The sequence below is a fragment of the Fusarium keratoplasticum genome, chromosome 2 (assembly GCF_025433545.1).
Source record: "Fusarium keratoplasticum isolate Fu6.1 chromosome 2, whole genome shotgun sequence".
Lineage (NCBI taxonomy): Eukaryota > Fungi > Ascomycota > Sordariomycetes > Hypocreales > Nectriaceae > Fusarium > Fusarium keratoplasticum.
The window spans coordinates 1,208,137-1,227,793 of NC_070530.1; the positions used below are offsets into that span (position 1 = coordinate 1,208,137).

Below are 19,657 nucleotides of genomic sequence, written 5' to 3' on the forward strand. Positions count from 1 at the left end.
CACAATGCTTGTACCACCGCGATACCCCTCAAAGTCAAATTGCTTCATGTTCAGTTTCAGGTTGGGCCACAACCTAAATTAACCGCTGCAAAGCCTCCCCGTTGAATAACGTGATGCAGATCCTCTCAAAAACTCCAGGAACGATGATGAAGAACCTTCTTTGAAAGCTTCAATTCTCAGCCCTACAAGCTGATCTGGGGCCATCTCGTACTGCTCGTATGGCCTACGCGTCTTGGCAACGTATCACACCACACCGACATTGAGATTCTGTGCTTTGAAACACGCAGAAGAGTAAATATAGACTTGATCTTATCTCCAGGAACCAGGCAGAAACTAAACAAGCCCTGACAATGGCTTAGAAAGCATCTCTTGAGAATGGCGTCGTCAACCCGTGTCATGGCATACGCAAGCATCAAATCTCAACTGCAGTAAGCGACAATGCTTCAAGCCAATCGAAATCGACCTTGCAAAAGACTCGGGAGTACGGAGTAATGTTGAAGAGAGGCAATAGTAACACCGCCAAGTGTGAGAACAACTGAAGCCCATCGCGGCGCAGTCCAAAATCACTTGGGAGCTCACCCGTCTAAGCGACAACCTCACAGCCGAGCCTTGAAAGATTTAAGAGCCTCCAAAGGCCCAGCTCGCCAAAAAGGCAGATTTCCTCAGCCATTTCACGAGCTAGACACAGGTCCAGCCCTTCGAGAAGCAAGCCTCTGTCAGCCCTACATGACATCGGGTCCGAGTCGCTTACTCCATGTCCCATCCACGTCGCATTCTCGACGCTCTTGTTGGCTGAGCCTGCCTTAGCTTTGGCGAGCTTTGGCGAGCACGCGCGTCTCAGCCAAGCAACCCCGGTCACCCTTCTCCAGCAACTTCTGCCGGGGCTTGATCTGAGCCTCAGAGAAGTGCCAAAAATGTTCAAACCTCGCCAAACGCAGCATTCATCGTATAGATTGAGTCCTGAGGAAATACATAAAGGCTTGGGAGAAGATGTTCAAAATGTTTCCCCATCAGACAGACAGCAGCAGCAGCTCCAGCTTAGCATCCAGGCTAAAGACGACTTTACTTAGACGCGGCCCTTGACGACTTACACGATGGTCACCACCACCACACATGTACCTACCTCTACGGTATCATCTGCAGCAACAGCCAGTTGCACCACTGCGGTGCCTGGCAAGTATGGCCGTGTTCCTATTGACGCCTGCAACGCCAACTATTTCTTCGACCCGAGCTTCGCTGCCAACCTTGCCTTTTGCGTGCTCTATGGCATGACAACATTGGCCCATATCACACAGGCCATTATTTTCAAAAAGGTCAGTTCTCGAGTTGCTCGGGATTGGGCACCGCTAACCCGTCTTAGCGATTCTGTTGGGTCGTCATCATGGGTGCAGCTTGGGAAACGATTGGCTTCACCTTCAAGACCCTAGGAAGTCGGAATCAGCAGAACTTTCAGTATGTGCTTTGGGGACAGCTCTTCTTCCTGCTTGCCCCATTGTGTAAGTACCAACCCATTCTTCAAGCCTCAGCAAGGCGATTAACAGTGTCAGGGCTCAATGCTTTCGTTTACATGGCAGTCGCACGCATGGTATACTTCCGAATGCCCGACCGCAAGCTCCTGGGCATCAAGGCCATTCGAATGACGGTGCTTTTCGTCTGGATCGACATCATCCTGTTCATCGTCCAGGGCGGCGGTGGAAGTCTGCTCTCCAACGACGAGGACCAGAACCTGGTTCGGATCGGACAAAAGATCTACATGGCAGGTGTCGGTGTTCAGCTGGGCATAATCGTCATCTTCAGCGGCCTGACCGCTTTCTTCTACTATAAGCTCAGGGAGATTGAGGGTCGAGACATTGGCCGGATGAAGTGGCTCATCTGGACCATGCTGCTTGTCCTGATCCTCATCATCGTAAGCACCTCTTGTTGTATAAATGAGACATGAGCTAATAAACCCAAGGTCCGGATCGTTTATCGTCTCGTCGAGTTTGGTCCCGGTGTCAATGAACACAACGATCTCCTCACCCACGAGGGCTATCCCCTCGGCCTCGATGCGTTCCCAATTCTCTTTGCGCTTGTGCTCCTCAACGTGATGCACCCCGGCTTTGTCCTCCGTGGTCCTGACAGCGAGTTCCCCCACCTCAGCCGCAAGGAGAAGAAGGCTCTCAAGCAGCAGAAGAAGCGGGAGAAGGAGCAGAAGAAGGCAGCCAAAAAGGCCCGCAAGCAGGGTTCGTACGAGCTCGAGAATGGATTCATTGACGAGGATCGGTCGGGCAGCGGGCGAGAGTTGCTGTAGGAGGCGTCTGGGAGAGGTTTTGGGACCCGAGTCAGGTTGGGTTGTTCCTGGCATGCATTTTGGTGTGTTTTGGGAGTGGCGCGGCGTTCAGCCAGGAATGGATCTGAGTGTTAGTGGGCGAATGTGAAGTGGATGGAATCGGCTTTTGTGCATGAGGAATCATTATGGATAATCAACTATAGAGAGGAGGAATAATTGTCTCAGTTAATGTATCGTATTTTCTACAATAATTGTATCATGATGCAGGCGAGGACAACTCAAGCGTCGTATGAGTTGAGCTGTGTATCCAGATTTAGAAGCACAGGATACACTGCCACCGAGAGGATCCGGGATGGAGCGATAGGTGTGTCAGCTGATGCATGGATGAACCATGATATTAACAGTTCGAGTATCGACAGGTGCAAGGTATGAAAGAATGCAACAGTTCGTAACAGATCTACAGTACACTGCCGGCCATGAAATCTCTGTACAACCCGAGCAAGAGTGAGGAGGGTTGGACCTCGAAAGGGATGGATACACGGGATGAGACGCACAAGACGTAACCATCTCGATGCTAGTGCAATGCACAAGATCGACCCAAACAACAAGGGGTGTGGGACCATGTGAGACAAGCATGCCAACGTGGCCAGCGAGTCAAGGAGGTAAACCCAAAGAGGGCCTGAAGGAGGCTCAAGATCCAGGGACGACCACCAGGCTCTCTTAGACATTTGATGCAAGTAATTTGGCCGGTTGCTGTGTTATTCCACGTCCATACCAGTCGTGCTATGTTTGCTTGGCATTGTCTACTCCGTACTGGGTATCTACTCCGTCGACGACAAAAAAAAAAAAATCATCTTTTCAATCTCTTCCTCTCAATCCCTCCCCGTCTTCCTCCCCCAACCACCCCCCGCCGGGCCTCCGTGACCCCGGCCCAGCCTCCCCTCCAACGGCAACGGCCCTCACGATTGGATCCAAGTCGCCCCGGGAGACGCCGTCACAGCGTCGGATGCCGGTGCGACGAGACCCCTCCAAGCTGCCAGCACTTTAAACGGCCCCCGGCTTGACCCTGGCGTCGCTTGGCAGAGGAAAAAGAGAGAGGCAGGGAGATCCCCAGCTAAAACAGATAGAAGGATCCCCGTTTCCCTTGGCTGCGTCTAGCCTCCATCCTGGCCTAGCAACCAAACTACCTACCTTGCGAAACAACCAGTATCGGCAGCCCACATCGCAGAGACAGCCAGGTCCAACAGGTGTGGCCCTGCTTGATACCTCGTAAACGTGCGTGCGTGTGTTACAGCCCCCTTCGTTCAAGGGCCTTTTTCCCTCCTTCTTTCTTTCTTCTCTTCTTCCCTTTCAATCAATCACCCCCTTGTTACATCATTGCATTGCTCACCGGTTATTGATTTTGCATCCTCTTTTTTGCTGCTGTCACAATTTTTTTTCTCTCGACGTGGCTTCCTCTTTCTTTCTTCTTTTCTTCCTTGTTTCTGAAGATCGACAATCATCACCAACAAAACCCACCCACTACCTACGCTACGAGAGTACCCTGCCTATTCCAAGCGAAATCGATAACCTCAAGCGTGACCGCCCGCCAGACCATGTTTGGATGAGATCACGGGACTTCAGATCATGACCCCCGCCGATCTCATGGCACGCTTACCGCCGCTGCTCGTCTTCTCCAGCATCGCCAACCTCGCTGCCGGTTATGCGCTGCCGTACCCGACAAAGACGGTCGAGTACCACGAGCTGAACGTCGTGCCTTATCCCCTCGCTGCGACGGCCGCCCCCAACGATGGGTATCTGCTGCGACGACAGTTCAACACCGTTTGCGGTTATGTAGGAGGAGACCCCTCTCTGCCGGCTACTTGTTCAGCGGGCTCGCATTGCGTGGTGGACGTTGAGCATGGCGCTGTTGGATGCTGTCCTGATGGAGGATCTTGCACGCAGGGTGTGTTTACGGGGTGTGTTGATGGCAACAGCGATCCTCAAACTGAAGTGAACCCGTATGTCTATACTTGCGGAGGAGGCGACTCTTGCTACAAGAACAGCTACGAGGGTGGATTCTTCCAGTATGGATGTGGCTCGACTTCAGGTTTGGCTACGAAAGTGGTAGCAACGGCTTCAGGCCAGTCCGCTATTCAACTCACGACCATCAAAGCTCCTCTCACGGCCACCGCGATATCGCTGTCTGAACCGACAACGCTTGGAACCAAGCAGAGGACCTCAACTGGATCTACCACCACCAAGGCTTCAACAACAAAGAGCTCGACCACCAAAAGTTCAACTGCAACAAAGACATCGACGACGGAGAGTTCCACGGAATCAACTTCAACTACAAAAACCACAAAGACTTCATCAACTGCTTCAAAAACAGAAACCGAGTCGGAAACCGAGACTGCAAGCAAGACGTCCGATGAGGATGCCACAACTTCAACCGCTGCCGCTGCAGCTCCGGACACGGATGGTAAAGATAACGGCACCAAAAACACGGGCGCCATTGTTGGTGGTACCATCAGCGGCGTAGCCGCCGTCGTCGCCCTAGTCGTGGCCGCCATTTGGCTCTACCGGCGCCGACAGGCCAACCAGCGCCAGGGGCCAGGCCTGAAACACAAAGTGCAGCACATCGGGTAAGCGCCCATATCCCATCACCACTCGAGAAGTGACGAAAAAAGGAGTTTCGTTTTGTGCTAACAGATTTTTCTTTAACTAGTCCCGGTCCTCATGATAGACACAACTTTCAGCCGCTACCGTCGATGCAGGAGGTCGATGAAACGCATCCTCCACCTCGCCCACCCCCGCCCCCACCGAATCCGGTGGCTCGCCGGAACATCACGCCTATTCGCGAGGACGACGAGTATCGCACACCGGAGCCATGGGATCCTCCGGCCGCGTATGGGTACTCGGCTACTGCAGTTGGTGGAGGCGCCCACATGGAGCACGATGAGATACCCCTGACCCGCGAGAGTGACGACTATCCCCACGGCTACAATGCGGGCCTGGGGCGGATCAGCGAAGAAGAGCCGAGGCCAGGCACTGCTATCAGTACACCCGGAGCCATGAGCAGTCCCATGGCTGCGTATCCAGGACCACGCGGCGGTGGAGGAGGTCCTTTGTGGCAACAGAACCGAGACCCGGGATGGGTATAAACCAGGAGACGCTGTATATGATTTGACGAAGAGGAAAGACGGTTAAAGCACGACAACGCGCAATGGGGGCTATAATCAGGTTTGTTTCCGGCGTTTACGGCGAGGCACTGGGAGTTGATATCCGGTGGAGGCTGTGTGCATTCAAAGACTTTTTTTTCCGGGGCTTGCAATAAAGAGGAGGGAAGAAATCGAAAGCAAAGACAGCGACTTCAAGAAATAGGGATTGAGTTGGATACAGTAGATGGGCTTGGTCAGTCAGGGGTTAATCATGAGATATGATGGCCACACGGTCACGCGCTGGAGGATTCATGGTAGATAGTTAATGATAAGTAAATGATCAAGATTAAATCAGCATTTCTCGATTTCATGGGCATCTAATTAAGTGCCGGATTACCATTTGCAGATGTTGGCATCTGGAGTAGAATGTCTGTTCAGGAGAACATCATGATTCAACAGCAAAACACTTACATTGACTGGTCTAGGCGTGCCTCTGGATACACCTTGACTGAGACCAGGCGCAGATAGCTGTGTCCATTTTTTACTGTCCCCTCTTCTTAAAGGCATCAAAGTTAGCTTGCCGCAGTGCCATGATGCTACTTACTCTAAGGCCTGTCGACAACATCGAGGGTTCTACTTCACTTTCAACCCCCTATCGACCAAACCTTTACGCTCGACTCTTTGAATACAGTCTGCGCGCCTGGCGACTCCCCAAAGCCCCATCCTCCAGAGCACGTCGCAACTACGGAACCGCTTGAATGGAGGGCAGTGCTCCCTACAGGCGCATCGTGGCCTTTCCAGTCCCAGGAGGGCTCTACGACTCCGGCCTGACTACCCACGCCCTCCCAAACTACAACGCCGCCATCATGAGTGCCTGTCCAGACTTCGAATGATGGTGTTTGCGCATAGGGGTCGCCCGAGAATACATCAAGTGTCATCTTCTGTTGCGTTGGCGCGTTTCGACCCTTTAATGTGCAAAGAAGCTGGCCTACGCCGCGGATGTCATAGACGACAATGCCAGAGGCGTGGCGTTCGTTGATGATAAGATATCTTCCACAGGGACTCCAGCGTACCTGGATAACACCCTGTCCCCCGGAAGCCCCGTCTAGATCATCAGGGCGTGGGAGGGCCCAGTTGGAGATAACCTTGTCCGAGCGATGTACGTCGTATAGCCCTATCCAACGAGACCACGTCCCAGCAGCAACAATACTGCCGCCATTGGCATCGACAGGGGAAGCTGCTAGGGCCGCAACGGTGCCCTTCATGCCGACACCGCCTCCCTTTGCAGTGAACCGTTTTGAGGGTATTGTGGGGATGGTGAGAAGAGGACCATCGGAGCCTGGCCGTGTCGTGTCAAAGTAGTCGAGACGGTTTGCCGAGCCGCACAGGAAATGGGTCCCGGGAGCCTCCCACAGCATGGACGAGGGTGTGATGTACTCTTCCGTTTCCTGACAGATGAGCTTATACGAGGCGAGCGGGGCGGCACGCGATGCGACCCCATCATGCTCGGGAGGGAAGAGGTGGTAGAGCTGAATTGGGTGGTCGCGACAGCCGACGAGTACGGTCTGCGAGGCCGGGTCGGCAAGGGAGTAGAAGGGCGCGGCGACGACAGTCTGCGATGGTTCAGGGAGGGCGATTGAAGATTGGGGCTCCAGATGGCGTGGGTGGGACGAGGCTGGGTCGAGGAGGTCGTCAGGGAGGACAAAGGTGGAGATGGAGTTGAGGGAGGATGAGACGAGGAGAGAAGTTCCGTCGGCGGTCCATTGGGCTGAAGTATAGAAGCTGTTCTGACTCAATTGTGAAGGCTCTCGACTGATCAAGTTCTCGGCGACGAGATTGATAGAGGGTGAATTTTGGGGCGGTCGATCGTTATCGGTATCCAAGGGAGCAGGCTCTGATACGGGATGTGGATTGCTCGCGGAGTCGGGAGCTGGTTCTGCTGTCGGTTCGGGATCATCCATGGTGTAAGTTGAGGTGAAGGTTGCGAGATGGGGATGGGCAGGAAAATGAGGAATTGGAGTGGGTACCTCTTGAATCAGCATCAGCTGGAGTGGGTTTGTGTTACCAACGCAGGTACTTGCACCAGATGTTGCCTTTGCAAGGACAGAAGCAGTAAATACAGCGCCCAATTAATCTCGAGATCTATAAATCACTATCAGAGATGGCATTGAAGTTCATTCTCCAACTATAGTCAGTATGGATGCTTCCTCTTCTCTCGTTACCCTTGTCCCCAAAGGCGAGGCTATCGCCGGATGATCCACACAACCATCTGCCCTGGCTATCACAGCGACGTCATCGGCATTGACGCCAAGGCTGTTTTCCCTCTCCGCTGTGCCTGTGTTGCCGACAACCAGGCCGCCCAGGACAAGACAGTGAGCGAGCTCAGCGGCCTCCGAAGGGTATCCATCGGTCTCCTGCAGGGTCCAACAGGCAGAGACGCTCTAGCTCGGGTTCGCTCTCGTGATGGGCCTTTCTCCGGCTTGGCGGGATATGGGACGAGGTGATCAAGAACAGACCAGATTCTGATGAAAGCAAGCATCCATTTCTCGGCGACCTCGCTTGACTTTTCGCTTCGATCCATCCCAGGTACAGCACAGGTACACGCTGTCGACGGGGAGTTAGGCGCACTCAGCTGACCAAACAACGTTTTTTCTCCCATCCATGGATCACACACAACAGGACAGGACAGGCACCATTTCCATAGTTGCCGTTTCGAGCCGCCCGCTTCTCAAGGTTTCATCAGTGGACTACATGATTTGCTGGTACCTTTGTAGATTGCAGAAGGCGGACAAGGCGAACAGCACTGCGGCTTCTCCAATGTCACTGGGTCTTCTGTTCTTAAATTCTCCGAGGCTTCCAACCACCCACTTCCTACTTTCTTTCTTCCTTCATCCATCATCTCTCAACAGAGAAGCCAACATACCAACATCTCGTATCTCGTGTCTGTCTCAAAACGGAATACATTCTTCACCAATCATGGTCTCGTAGCTCTCAGACCGTTGCTTCGCTAAAGCTGCACTGCTTCGTTTTCGATCCTCGTATCGTATACCTGCCTATCACCCAAATACCTACCCCCCGTCTAAGCTCGGCCGGTTCCCCCTCACAGCCTCGCCTGGGGCAGAAAAAAACACCAACTAAAGAAAGGCGAGCGCCCATCATACGTCACCTCCCAGCAACGCCCAAGCCCGCCCACACCCCAGTTCGAGTTGAGTCGAGTCGCGCCGTTTCGCCTTTCCTTTCCAAAACTCCCTTCGCAAAACAAACGCTCCCTCGTCTCTCCACCCTTTTACCTAGGCTTGTAAGAAGCCTCTTTTTTAATTCGGGGAGAACCCCTGAATCTTGACGATCCTTTCTCTTCCCTTTCCCTTTTTGTTGTCCATCCGCCCTCGTGGGAATATCGAGGGTCGCGGCATTGTCTATCCACAATGTCAATGTCAGCAATGGAAATCTTCGCCCCCGGCGAGGACCGATGCGCGAAGCTCAAGGCGCCCTCGTACCTTGAGCTCGTCGTCTCCATGTACGGATCCATTGCGATTCTCTCTAACAAGGGACTTTGACGTGTGCTGACTGTGTCTGTAGCGTCATCCTGCTCGGTATCCTCGTGTCCTACCTCCCCCAGCACTACCGCATCATCTCACGAGGCACTTCGGAGGGCATCTCACCGTACTTTGTCCTGCTGGGAACCACTTCCGCCACTGCCGGCTTCGCCAATATTCTGACTGTCGCGCCGTCCCGAGCTGCCATCGGTTGCTGCTACGAGGTTGGCACATTTGAATGTGCTGCTGGACTACTGGGTGTTGCTCAACTCGGCGCCCAATGGGTCTGCTTCAGTCTCATGTAAGCTCTCTATGCGTCTACTTGCCCCCTCAGCTAACACTCTGTATAGCCTCGTTCTTTTCCTCATCTTCTTCCGTTATAGACAGGCCAATGTTCCTCCAGAGGAACTCCGCGGAGATGCTCCTCGATGGCAGACAGCCGTCCTGGTCGGTCTCCTCTGCGTCCTCCATGGCCTCATCGTGATCATCCTGACGGGCGTCTTCTTCATCGCCCTCCCCGATCACCTTGTCTTCTGGGCTAATCTGCTCGGCATCATGGCTACTGTCCTGGCTGCCATCCAGTACGTGCCACAGATTTGGATGACCTACCACCTTAAGCACGTGGGAAGTCTCAGCATTCCCATGATGTGCATCCAGACACCCGGCGGTTTCCTGTTCGCGGCAAGCCTGTTTGCTCGCCTGGGCTGGGAAGGCTGGAGCACCTGGTTCATCTACCTGATCACGGCGTCTATGCAGGGCTCTGTGCTCATCATGGGCGTCTACTACGAATACACGGCTCGGCGCCGCGAGGGCTATGCCAACGGCTACGTCGACAGCGCGCCGCAGTCGCCTGTTCAGTACTCGAGCACTCCCCGGAGACCCGCGGCCCCCCGAACCTACTCGGAGGGTTGGGAGCGAGGCCTGCCGGGTCCGTTCACGGGTCATCCGGAACGGTACGCCGAGACGGAGGAAGACCTCGACGATATCCAAGAGCGCGAGGAACGCGCCATTGAGCGGGAGAGTCAGCCGCTGCTGAGGCCTGGCGGAATAGGCAACCCTCACAAGAGTTACGACACTACCGAGCACTGATGGGTTGAGCCGCGAGAGGCGCAGTGCAGGGCAGCGCAATGTAACGCAACACAGGGGGTTTACAGCGAGCATTGATATCCCATAATTTATTCGTGTTGATCGATTCTTGGTTCAAGTTAGGATGGCATACTCTTGTCTACCTTAGAATTGCATACTTTTTTTCTTCCTTCAGCCCGGATCCAATCTCTCTCCGCTTGACTCATTCAGTTCCATGCTAGGGATCTAGTGGGGGTTGATGACTCCTACATTGGATGCTTATCCTGGCTTGGGGCATGCATTCTCCAACTCAACTTAAAGCCGGGGTACGTATTCTATACTGCCTGCCAAGGTCGTGATGCGATGGCGATGGCTTAGGAATCGGGGGGGGCATCACCTGGAACAATCACCAGATAAAAAGTATGCGCCTGTAACCGCTTTCAGAACAGCCTCATCCGCCAAAGGAACTTGATGCTCGCACTCACGCCCATGCATCCAAGGCTTCGACTGGAAGGAGGCGGCCGACGGGTGACTCGCATTCGCACGGAGAATGGATGGATCCCCTGCTCCCCGTGTGGGAATGCGCCAGCATCTGATTGGCTAATCTCGAGGATGAATCACCTCGTCCTTGTCGATACGTATCGGCCTTTCAAGATGGCATCCATCCATCAAGTAACCACCTCCTCCTCACCCCGGCAAGAGGCTTTTCTCTTATTCTCTCATCACCTAAAGTCCTAGGGATCTCTCTTCCTCCTCCCAGATTGCCATTGCTATCCGGAGCATCCATCCCCAGCATCATTACTCTCCTCCAAACCTAGATATAGCCTTATCTCTCAATTCCCCGCAATCTACTCATCATGGCCATCTACAGTGCCGTCCCACCTCCCGACCAGCAGCTCTCGTCGCCGATTGCTGCGTCGGCTCTCCCGGTCCAGTCGCCTCCCACGCCCGTGAGAAAGTCGGCCATCGACATTGATGCCTGGACCATCTCGGCCCTTCAATCTCTCAGCGTGTCCCCCGTCGCTCGCGGCACCGGCAGCCCGCTCTCCATTCCCATCGACCAAGCCCCCAAGGTTAAGAGCGATCGCAAAGTTGTCATTGATCAGGAGGGTATTGAGCCGACTGAGACTCCCAGGCGGCCGCCGTCTAGGAGGGACAGCCAGCGCAGGCGTGATTTGATCCTCAAGGGCAAGGAGGGGAGTCGCCAGCGCCGACGATGGGAGAATGGTATGACATGATTTGCGCCTCGCTTCTTGCGGTGTCCAAACCAAAAATGCCCAGCTGATCGTGGAAATCCTCAGACCGCTTGATGCACGTCCCGAACGTCCAGCCCCCCCTGCCCTCCGACTACGAGGTCCATCCTACACACCCCATCCACCGTGTACCCTACCAGCTCGCTCAGTTCTGGGACCACGGCATCCGCCAGCGCGTCGAGGACAAGACTATCCGTCTCCAAGTCACGCGCAAGAAGCAGCAACTCAAGACTGGTAGTGCTACGGGACTCGGTGTTGGTGAGGTGCCTCGTGATTTGCGCGAGGCAACCAAGCGGAGTCCCGTTGTGCGAACCTGGGTCCGCGCATTGGAGGAGCCTGTGAGGCAGTATATCTGCGCCCAGCAGGTTGAGGATGTGGATATTGACAGTGCTGCCGAGGAGATGGACTCGGAGGATGAGGAGATCGTGTTTGTGGGCAGGAACGGTGCCATGAGGGAGTTGAGGGAGAAGAAGGCCACATGGAAACATGCCCATCGAGAGGTCTCGCAGGAGACAGTCGATTCAGGAATGGTGTTTGACTCGTTTGGCACCGACGAGAGCGCCGCCTTCAAGTCAGTACCCCCCTTTTATCTTGTCCCCAAGATGAGGTCACTAACAATCCCCAAGGCGCTGGCTCACACACTCCATCTCCGACTACTATGGCCTGGCATCACGATCCGTCACACTGACGAATCCCTCGCGCCGCGTCGTCTATGTCGGCCTCAAGTCAACGCATGGCACACTTCCAACGCGGACGCTACCTCGCCCCATGTGGGAGGTGTGTTAAATCGCCCTTGTGCCATGGCCAGCTTGTCAATCAGGGTACCAGACCCATCTGTAGAATTCGGTTACTTGCATGATTAGACGCATAAACGTAGACGGTAAGGGGACAAGGCAATAGAACCACCTCACCAGCCCTGGCGGGCATTGTTTCGTGTGCTGTATGTGGCAAAGACCGGAAGCCTCTCCTGTCCGTTGGCTTCGCATATTGGCGACAATCGGGTGCATAATGAGTTGACATTAGGAAGAGATCTTGAACCACCGGTCTTCTGTAGCCATCACGACAAGGACCCCATATGTTACAGCACCCGTAAGCCACTCTAAGACGGAGGATCACCGTACTCGGCCAAGGACCGAATGTAAGTCTCCGTTCATTGATCAGTTATCTCGTGATTTCGGAATACTACCAAACTCTTACAACCATAGCTGGTGCAAGCCTCGGGACACATTCCTCAACACTCTCTCACCTCCCATAATCGGACCAAATTTTGAGACTAGTTCTTCCGTAGTCATAGTCAAAAAGTTGGCGAGCCCCAGGTTGTCATACTCCGAGACTAGAGCTTCCGATATGACTTGTGCTGCGTTAATGTTGAGACCTGCCCGACGGAGGAACAGCTCCCAAGTTGTGTCGTGGAAGTCGAGAGCTTTTCCAAGTTGCTTCGCTTGCGGAGAATAGCGACACATCAGCGATAGAACCCACTTCGAAAGGGTACACTCTGCACCCGAGACCAGGTATGTTGTGATGCCTCCCTGGAGACTCGCTGTGAAACGCACAAAGTCGGCATAAGCCGTCATGTCAGACGTGCTTGGTGAACCAACGTATTCCCCCACTGGGTTTGACTCTGAGACGAGGATGAAGAGATATTCGTACTTGGTGCTCACAACCTGCACTCGTTCGCGAAGCGGTGACAGAGCAGTTGAACCGGGGAGAGGTTTTTGCCTGACTTTCAGCATCGTCGTGACGATTATGCCGGCTGATGGACAAAGAGAAACATCGGCTTCGAAGGATAGTCCAGAAATGACCTCCTTCCGCTGGGCGGAGCCAGAGGACCAGACAACTGTGTTGTACTGAGAGAAATCCCTATCCACGAGCTCGAGTTGCGGCCATGATTTGTCCAGTTGTGAAAGGACATCCCGACTCAAACTCGAGGAAACAATAAAGCGGCAAGTATCAGTAGGAACATGGAATTCTGGGGTCGGTGCATCCCTCATTCCATGGTTGCCAAATTCTGGGGCTTGCTCTTCGACAGTAGTTTCGTTTGCTGGGGGCTGAGACGGCGATGGGGCCGGAAGGGGCCGTTGCGTTGATAGCTGAACAGGCTGCCGAGAAGGCTGCTGGGTAGTGCTGTGTGTTGTTTTTGGCTTCTTCGCATGACGAAGCTCCATAAAGCTGGATAACAAGTTGCTCGTCGCGCTAGGGTCACTAGAACCCAAGAGGAGGCCAGTTGACTCTTCCCCAGCTTTCCTCCTTAAAGTCTGGCGGCCTTGTTGGTATCTGGATTTCAACAAATCATCCAGAGATGGCGCACAACGCGGCGTACCGGGCAAGTTAGGGCGCGGGCCATGGGTAGCAGTTGCTTGAGATACAGGAACAGTCGGTGCTTCAGGAGATGGGGCTTCAGGAGGCGGGGCTTCAGCTTCCATTTCCTCATCCTCCAAAACTTGGAGGATCTTCAACCCAGGTTTTTTGTCGATATAGTCGCGGCTACTCAGACGAGGTACTTCCAACATTAAAAATTGTCGACTGGCCGGCCCAAGTTGCTCCATCTCCTCGTTCAGTGAAATTTGGCCGCTTCCATGGGGTACCGGCGTCCATTTCAGTGAAGCACTCAAGCCAGCCGATTGGATTGAAGAATCCAGCTGAAAGGCAGACATGAGGTTCTCCCGTAGCCACTGGAAGTGATCTTCGGGGGTTGACAACTGCACACTCCAGTCCGGGTCAGGTATGTGAAAGTCGAGGGCCGGAACGGGCATCCTCAGAAGCGAGTCCGCTGGATTTGGGCGTTCGTTCTCCAGCATCTGCGTTGTCTGAGCGTGATAACCCGCCAGAATAGCTGACATTCCCTCGTCAAAGAACCCTTGAGGCTCCTCTGGAGGCTGAACTGTGTCCCCAATATCTATCCCGTGAAGCGCAAAGATATCGCCGTGATGCTGCAGCTCTTGACCACCCCTGGGGCTGGATTGCATTAGAGGCACATCAAGTTTGTAACTCGATGCCCTGTCTTCTGTATCGCCGAGGAAGACGGCTCGAGGTGCCGGGGGAGAACTGGGCATGGTCGATGGAGCTGCCGGCTCCGAGTCCAAACAGCCATCGTGTAAGTCCTGTTGTAGTTTCTCGACGGCTGGATCAATGGGGCTTCTCGGTTCCGAAGTGAGGTCGATGATCAAAACGTCCGAATTTGGCTCAAAGGGCTCGTCCAGGTCAGAGGCTGGGGAGAGTGGGACGGACAGTGGCTCAGGGTAGGCTTTCGGCTGCTGTTGATGTATTAGACCAACGCCATCGCCCATACAAGACTATTTTACTTGCCTTGCGCAGCGCAAACAATTCGCCGTAACATTCTGCCTGGTTTGAGACTTCTTCCTCGTGTAGGATTCTCTGCGTTTCTTCAGAACCTGAAATAGCTTCAAGCTCTAGTTCACGATCCGCCAACAACTTCCATCGTATCGTAGTAGACGGGAAGTCAAGTGCTTCATCGTTACCAATATTGACAGGGCTCAATGGGAGCCACTCGCTCAAAATATCGCAGAAACTCTTGTTATATATGTCAGTCAAGTATCGTTGGAGATCCTTCTCTGGATTGTGTCCTGTGTCTAGAGCCTCAGATGGTAGTCGTAGCTGTTTTGTTTGTCCCAAAAATGGGAACAATGCCGTACTTGGTGTGAATGGATCTACTGGCAACATGTATGTCTCGCCACCGGAAGGCGGTTGTAGTTGGATGTTGGGACGAGGAAGAGGGATATCAATGAGGCCTGGCTGGTGAACTAGTCCGTCGGATTCTACTGGGTGAAGAGTTGTTCGAAGTTGAGGAAGCTGATCCTGGAATCGATACGGTGCGTCTCTGTGATGACGAAAACATTGGTGCTTGAGGGCGTAGTCGATGACAGTTGAGCCTTCATGAGCCCCGTCGTCCATGTCGAGGTCTTGCCAAGGGTCGCCTAGAATGATGCTTGGGTAAAGAGAAACATGAAGACTGAGTTGGCGTATGGAGGGCAAGGTGTTGAATTCAGGTTATTGATCTTGTAAAATTGGTGGGCATGTTTGATTTTGCTCGAAGATTTCATGTTGGATCTTGTGGTCCTTGAGAGAAGGTACTCCCATGAGGTTCCTTCCCGTCGAACATCTTGGAGGTGTCATTGAGGGCTTGTCAAGAATTCTAGATACCTGGGTAGGTACCTCGGTACAAGATAACAGTGAGCTTAAAGATTGCTTCTACCAATGAATGAGATGAGAAATTAATAATTTCATAGCTGCTACTAAGCAGAACACTCAAGAGAACTGGATCTGCTGAGGTGGCTCCATTCAGCTCAGCTGGAAGCATTTGAGGCCGATTGCAGGTTGTGGTTGCCCAGTCGTCCATGGTTGTTTAGCGCCCCGCTAGATAACATGAGCAATCCCTGAAGGAAATTCCCATAGCGAAAGCCCCCAGTCCCCCACTTCATCCGCTGTAATCCGTCCTAACTCCGGCGGCAGTGACGCAGCTGAGCTGGAGACTGGACGGCACCTCACATGGAGCTCTCGGGATAGCTCTCATCGAGAGCAAAACATCACCACTTCCTCACCCCGCCATTTCCTGCCCAACCGAGAATAAGGCATCATGGCGTACGTCGCGCCCATTCATAGAGCCACGAGCATCCGCCACGCGATCCGCGCAAACGTGCTCGACCCTGAAATTGACGACCTGATTGTAGCGTAAGAGCTCTCTTGTTCCGCAAAGATGCCTTGCCAGATGCTGATTGAGATGCCATAGCAAGGCGAACCGGTTGGAGATATGGCGTCTAACGGAAGAGGGCATGGAATGCCTGCAGACCAAACTCATCCACGGCACAATATCAATGCTGCAACGATTGCGACCCAAAGGATCCGAGACCGACCTACTGTTTATTGGCACCGATCGACTGCAGTACTTCAACCTTGCATGGAACCCCGAGACGAAGCAACTTGATACCATCGAGCGAGTTATCGAAGATCTATCGGAACCGTACATGCGCCATTCGCAAAGCCAGAACAAATGTCTAGTGGATCCAACAGCACGGTTTCTGGCCATGCACCTCTGGGAGGGCGTGCTCAACGTCTTTCGGCTCCCGACGCGCAAGGGATCTACCAACAAACTGGAGGTCCTCGATCAAGTCAGACTCACGGAGCTTTTCATGAAAGCCAGCACCTTCATCCACAGCCGTACCGGCCATCCGACCATCGCCTTTTTATACAAGTCTCAGATGGAACAAGAGGAAGCTCGGTTAGCCATTTATAGGTTAACACATGACGACAAGGGCGGCGTGGTGTCCAAATTTGATCCTCACAAAGATAGAGAACTCGACGTTGTTATTCCCGACCCTTATGCCTCCATGCTTATCCCCGTCCCGCTGGACGAGGAGAAGCGCTACCATGTGCGGAATACCGAAGGCGCAAAGGCTCATCTAGGCGGTTTGCTCATTGTTGGCGAGACCCTCCTCACCTACTACGATGGTCTTACCCACAGAAGCGTATCCTCAAGTCTGAAAGACCCAAGGATCTTCGTGGCTTGGGCCGAGTATGACGGCACACATTATTTCTTGGCCGACGACTACGGACGGCTCGACATGTTGACGATCGAGACAAGCGTGGAAGCTACTGGTGTCGTGGTTACTGGTATGACGCTTGTGCCTATGAAGCTTGGGGAATCGCCCGCTCTCACTTCAAGAGCCTCCAACCTGGTCTATATGGGCAACAATACCCTTTTTGTTGCCTCACATCACGGAGATTCTCAGCTCTACCAAATCGATCCCGAGACTAATGCAATGTTGTTGATCAAGTCATTGTCTAACAACGCACCAATCCTTGACTTCTCGATCATGGACATGGGCAACAGAGAGGGTGACGCCCAGGCTGGCAATGCATTTTCTTCCGGACAGTCCAGGATAGTGGCAGGCTGCGGCGCATACCAAGATGGAAGCCTTCGAAGTATCCGAAGTGGTGTCGGGCTTGAAGAAAGGGGTATCCTTGATGAACTGGATGGAACAAGGGGCCTGTTTACTCTTCGCTCCTACAACTCCGACTTGGTGGATACATTGGTGGTATCATCTATCACCGAGACGCGGATCCTGAGTTTCGATACCGATGGAGGGATTGAAGAGATATACTCTTTTCAAGGCATGGAGCAAGACACGGAGACTCTCCTTGCGTCAAACCTCCCAAATGGCCAGCTGCTCCAGATTACCCCAAAGTCTGTTGTCTTGTTGGATCCGGAGAGTGGTGTTGCCGTCAGCAGATGGGACGTCCCAACTGGGAAAAGCATTACGAGGGCTTCAGCAAACACCAAGTGGGCTTTGCTGTCAGTTGATGGAACATCCCTTGTATCCTTAAATCTGTTGCAAAACTTGGCGGTTAATGTCCAGCAAACTCAGGCAGAGCCTGGGTCACAGCAACCGGATCAGATATCGTGTATCCACGCGGCTCGAGATCCGCCTGATATCGGCGTAGTTGGCTGGTGGTCCTCGGGTCGCATATCCTTGATCGACATGGCAACATTTCAACCACTTCATGGAGAATCTATGAGACAGACCGATGACAGTGCCACCGTCCCGCGAGACATTGCACTTGTTCAGCTTCACCCACCAGAGGTATCCGGGCCTACACTGCTGGTTGCGATGGAAGATGGAACTGTGGTCACATTCAACGTGTCTATCAAAGGTTTTGCTGTCTCTGGACGCAAAAGCGTCACCCTGGGCAGCAATCCAGCGCGGCTGCACGTCTTGCCCCAAGACGACGGCACATCCAACGTCTTTGTTACGACTGAGCACGCGAGTCTGATTTACAGCTCCGAAGGTCGCATTATCTTCTCCGCCACGACAGCCGACGACGCTACATTCGTTGCCCCCTTTGATTCTCATGCCTTCCCAGACTCGATCGTTTTGTCTACGGATAGCCATATTCGGATCTGCCATGTTGACAAAGAGCGTTTAACTCATGTTAAGGCATTGCCAGTCCATGAGACGGTCAGGCGGGTAGCGTACTCTCCAGGCTTGAAGGCCTTTGGCTTGGGTTCGATTAAAAAGGAACTGGTTCTCAATGAGGAGGTTGTTACCAGTTCCTTTAGACTTGTCGATGAGATTGTCTTCAAGGAGCTAGGGGAACCCTTCTTATTAAATGCTTCAAGCACACTGGAAATCGTCGAGTGCGTGATCCGTGCCGAACTTCCCGATGCCGGCGGAAACCTCACGGAACGGTTCATCGTGGGGACGAGTTTCATTAACGACGGCCAGGTTCAGGAGGCCAACGGGACTCTTGGTCGAATCCTCGTTCTCGGCGTTGACGAGCATCGCCAGGTGTACCAGATTGTTTCCCACAACCTGAAGGGACCCTGTCGATGCTTGGGGATGATGGATGACTACATTGTGGCCGGGCTGTCCAAGACGGTGGTTGTGTACAACTACTCGCAAGACACAAGTAGCTCTGGATCTCTAGAGAAGCTTGCATCCTACAGGCCGGCTGCACTTCCCGTGGATCTGGATATATCGGGCAACATGATCGGCGTGGGCGACCTGATGCAGTCTCTCTCCCTGGTTGAGTTTATCCCGGCACAAGATGGCCGCAAGGCCAAGCTGGAAGAACGAGCACGACACTATGAGCCTATCTGGACAACCTCTCTCTGCCATCTAGACGAAGAAAGATGGCTGGAGGCTGACTCTCAAGGAAATCTCATCGTTCTACAGAGGAACGCCGATGCTCCAACTGAACAAGACCGCAGCAGACTCGAAGTGACGAGTGAGATTGGCATTGGTGAGCAGATCAATCGCATCCGGAAGCTCCATGTTCCAGCGGGAGACAATACTATTGTGCACCCGAGAGCGTTTCTTGCATCCGTAAGTATCTCTACTTCGTCACTAAAACAGATCTAACAGTATCATCAGGCTGAGGGTTCGCTCTATCTTTACGGAGACATCGCCCCGCAGTATCAGGACCTTCTCATGACGTTTCAGTCGAGAATGGAAGAGTACATTCATGCACCAGGCAACATTGAGTTCAAGTTGTGGCGGTCATTCCGAAATGAAAACCGGGAGAGTGATGGACCCTATCGCTTCATAGACGGAGAAATGGTAGAGAGGTTTTTGGATATGGACGAAGGGAAACAGGAGTTGGTGTGCGAGGGGCTTGGACCGAGTGTTGAAGACATGCGGAACATGATTGAGGAGTTGAGGAGGATGCATTGAAATGATAATGAAGACAAACTTGTTAGAGTGGGAGATATCATGGATTTGTTGTATCATGTTGGGCTTGACAAGGGTATGGCCAGGCCTTGTTAGAGTGACGGACGAAAGGGTCGTTCGCTGATTGGTCATTGAATGAACCTCGCATCAACAGCAAGCTGGATCCATTGAGCCGTGGAAAGTGTGAAAGATGGTATTGACAGTGTGC

At 53.2% G+C, this 19,657-nt stretch overlaps 7 protein-coding genes across 7 annotated transcripts; 5 read left to right on the forward strand and 2 right to left on the reverse strand.

Annotated features, from left to right (window-relative positions):
- Positions 1-1,094: 1,094 nt before the first annotated feature.
- Positions 1,095-2,290, forward strand: NCS57_00230600 (uncharacterized protein; the record flags this gene model as incomplete). Its single annotated transcript, XM_053052339.1, has 4 exons — positions 1,095-1,313; positions 1,361-1,496; positions 1,548-1,906; positions 1,955-2,290. 4 exons carry the CDS (start codon positions 1,095-1,097, stop codon positions 2,288-2,290), a joined length of 1,050 nt encoding a protein of 349 aa, XP_052917585.1.
- Positions 2,291-3,895: 1,605 nt separating this feature from the next.
- On the forward strand, positions 3,896-5,412 carry NCS57_00230700 (uncharacterized protein; the record flags this gene model as incomplete). Its single annotated transcript, XM_053052340.1, has 2 exons — positions 3,896-4,893; positions 4,977-5,412. 2 exons carry the CDS (start codon positions 3,896-3,898, stop codon positions 5,410-5,412), a joined length of 1,434 nt encoding a protein of 477 aa, XP_052917586.1.
- A 641-nt stretch (positions 5,413-6,053) lies between these two features.
- On the reverse strand, positions 6,054-7,370 carry NCS57_00230800 (uncharacterized protein; the record flags this gene model as incomplete). Its single annotated transcript, XM_053052341.1, has 1 exon — positions 6,054-7,370. The coding sequence occupies one exon, from the start codon at positions 7,368-7,370 to the stop codon at positions 6,054-6,056; it is 1,317 nt and encodes a 438-aa protein (XP_052917587.1).
- Positions 7,371-8,834: 1,464 nt separating this feature from the next.
- On the forward strand, positions 8,835-10,034 carry NCS57_00230900 (uncharacterized protein; the record flags this gene model as incomplete). Its single annotated transcript, XM_053052342.1, has 3 exons — positions 8,835-8,926; positions 8,989-9,246; positions 9,296-10,034. 3 exons carry the CDS (start codon positions 8,835-8,837, stop codon positions 10,032-10,034), a joined length of 1,089 nt encoding a protein of 362 aa, XP_052917588.1.
- An 833-nt stretch (positions 10,035-10,867) lies between these two features.
- On the forward strand, positions 10,868-12,049 carry NCS57_00231000 (R3H-assoc domain-containing protein; the record flags this gene model as incomplete). The annotated part of the gene is made up of 3 exons (XM_053052343.1): positions 10,868-11,237; positions 11,312-11,834; positions 11,890-12,049. 3 exons carry the CDS (start codon positions 10,868-10,870, stop codon positions 12,047-12,049), a joined length of 1,053 nt encoding a protein of 350 aa, XP_052917589.1.
- A 407-nt stretch (positions 12,050-12,456) lies between these two features.
- NCS57_00231100 (uncharacterized protein) lies at positions 12,457-15,175 on the reverse strand (the record flags this gene model as incomplete). Its single annotated transcript, XM_053052344.1, has 2 exons — positions 12,457-14,517; positions 14,570-15,175. The coding sequence occupies 2 exons, from the start codon at positions 15,173-15,175 to the stop codon at positions 12,457-12,459; spliced, it is 2,667 nt and encodes an 888-aa protein (XP_052917590.1).
- A 682-nt stretch (positions 15,176-15,857) lies between these two features.
- Positions 15,858-19,452, forward strand: NCS57_00231200 (DNA damage-binding protein 1; the record flags this gene model as incomplete). The annotated part of the gene is made up of 3 exons (XM_053052345.1): positions 15,858-15,952; positions 16,011-19,104; positions 19,153-19,452. 3 exons carry the CDS (start codon positions 15,858-15,860, stop codon positions 19,450-19,452), a joined length of 3,489 nt encoding a protein of 1,162 aa, XP_052917591.1.
- Between the last annotated feature and the right edge of the window lie 205 nt (positions 19,453-19,657).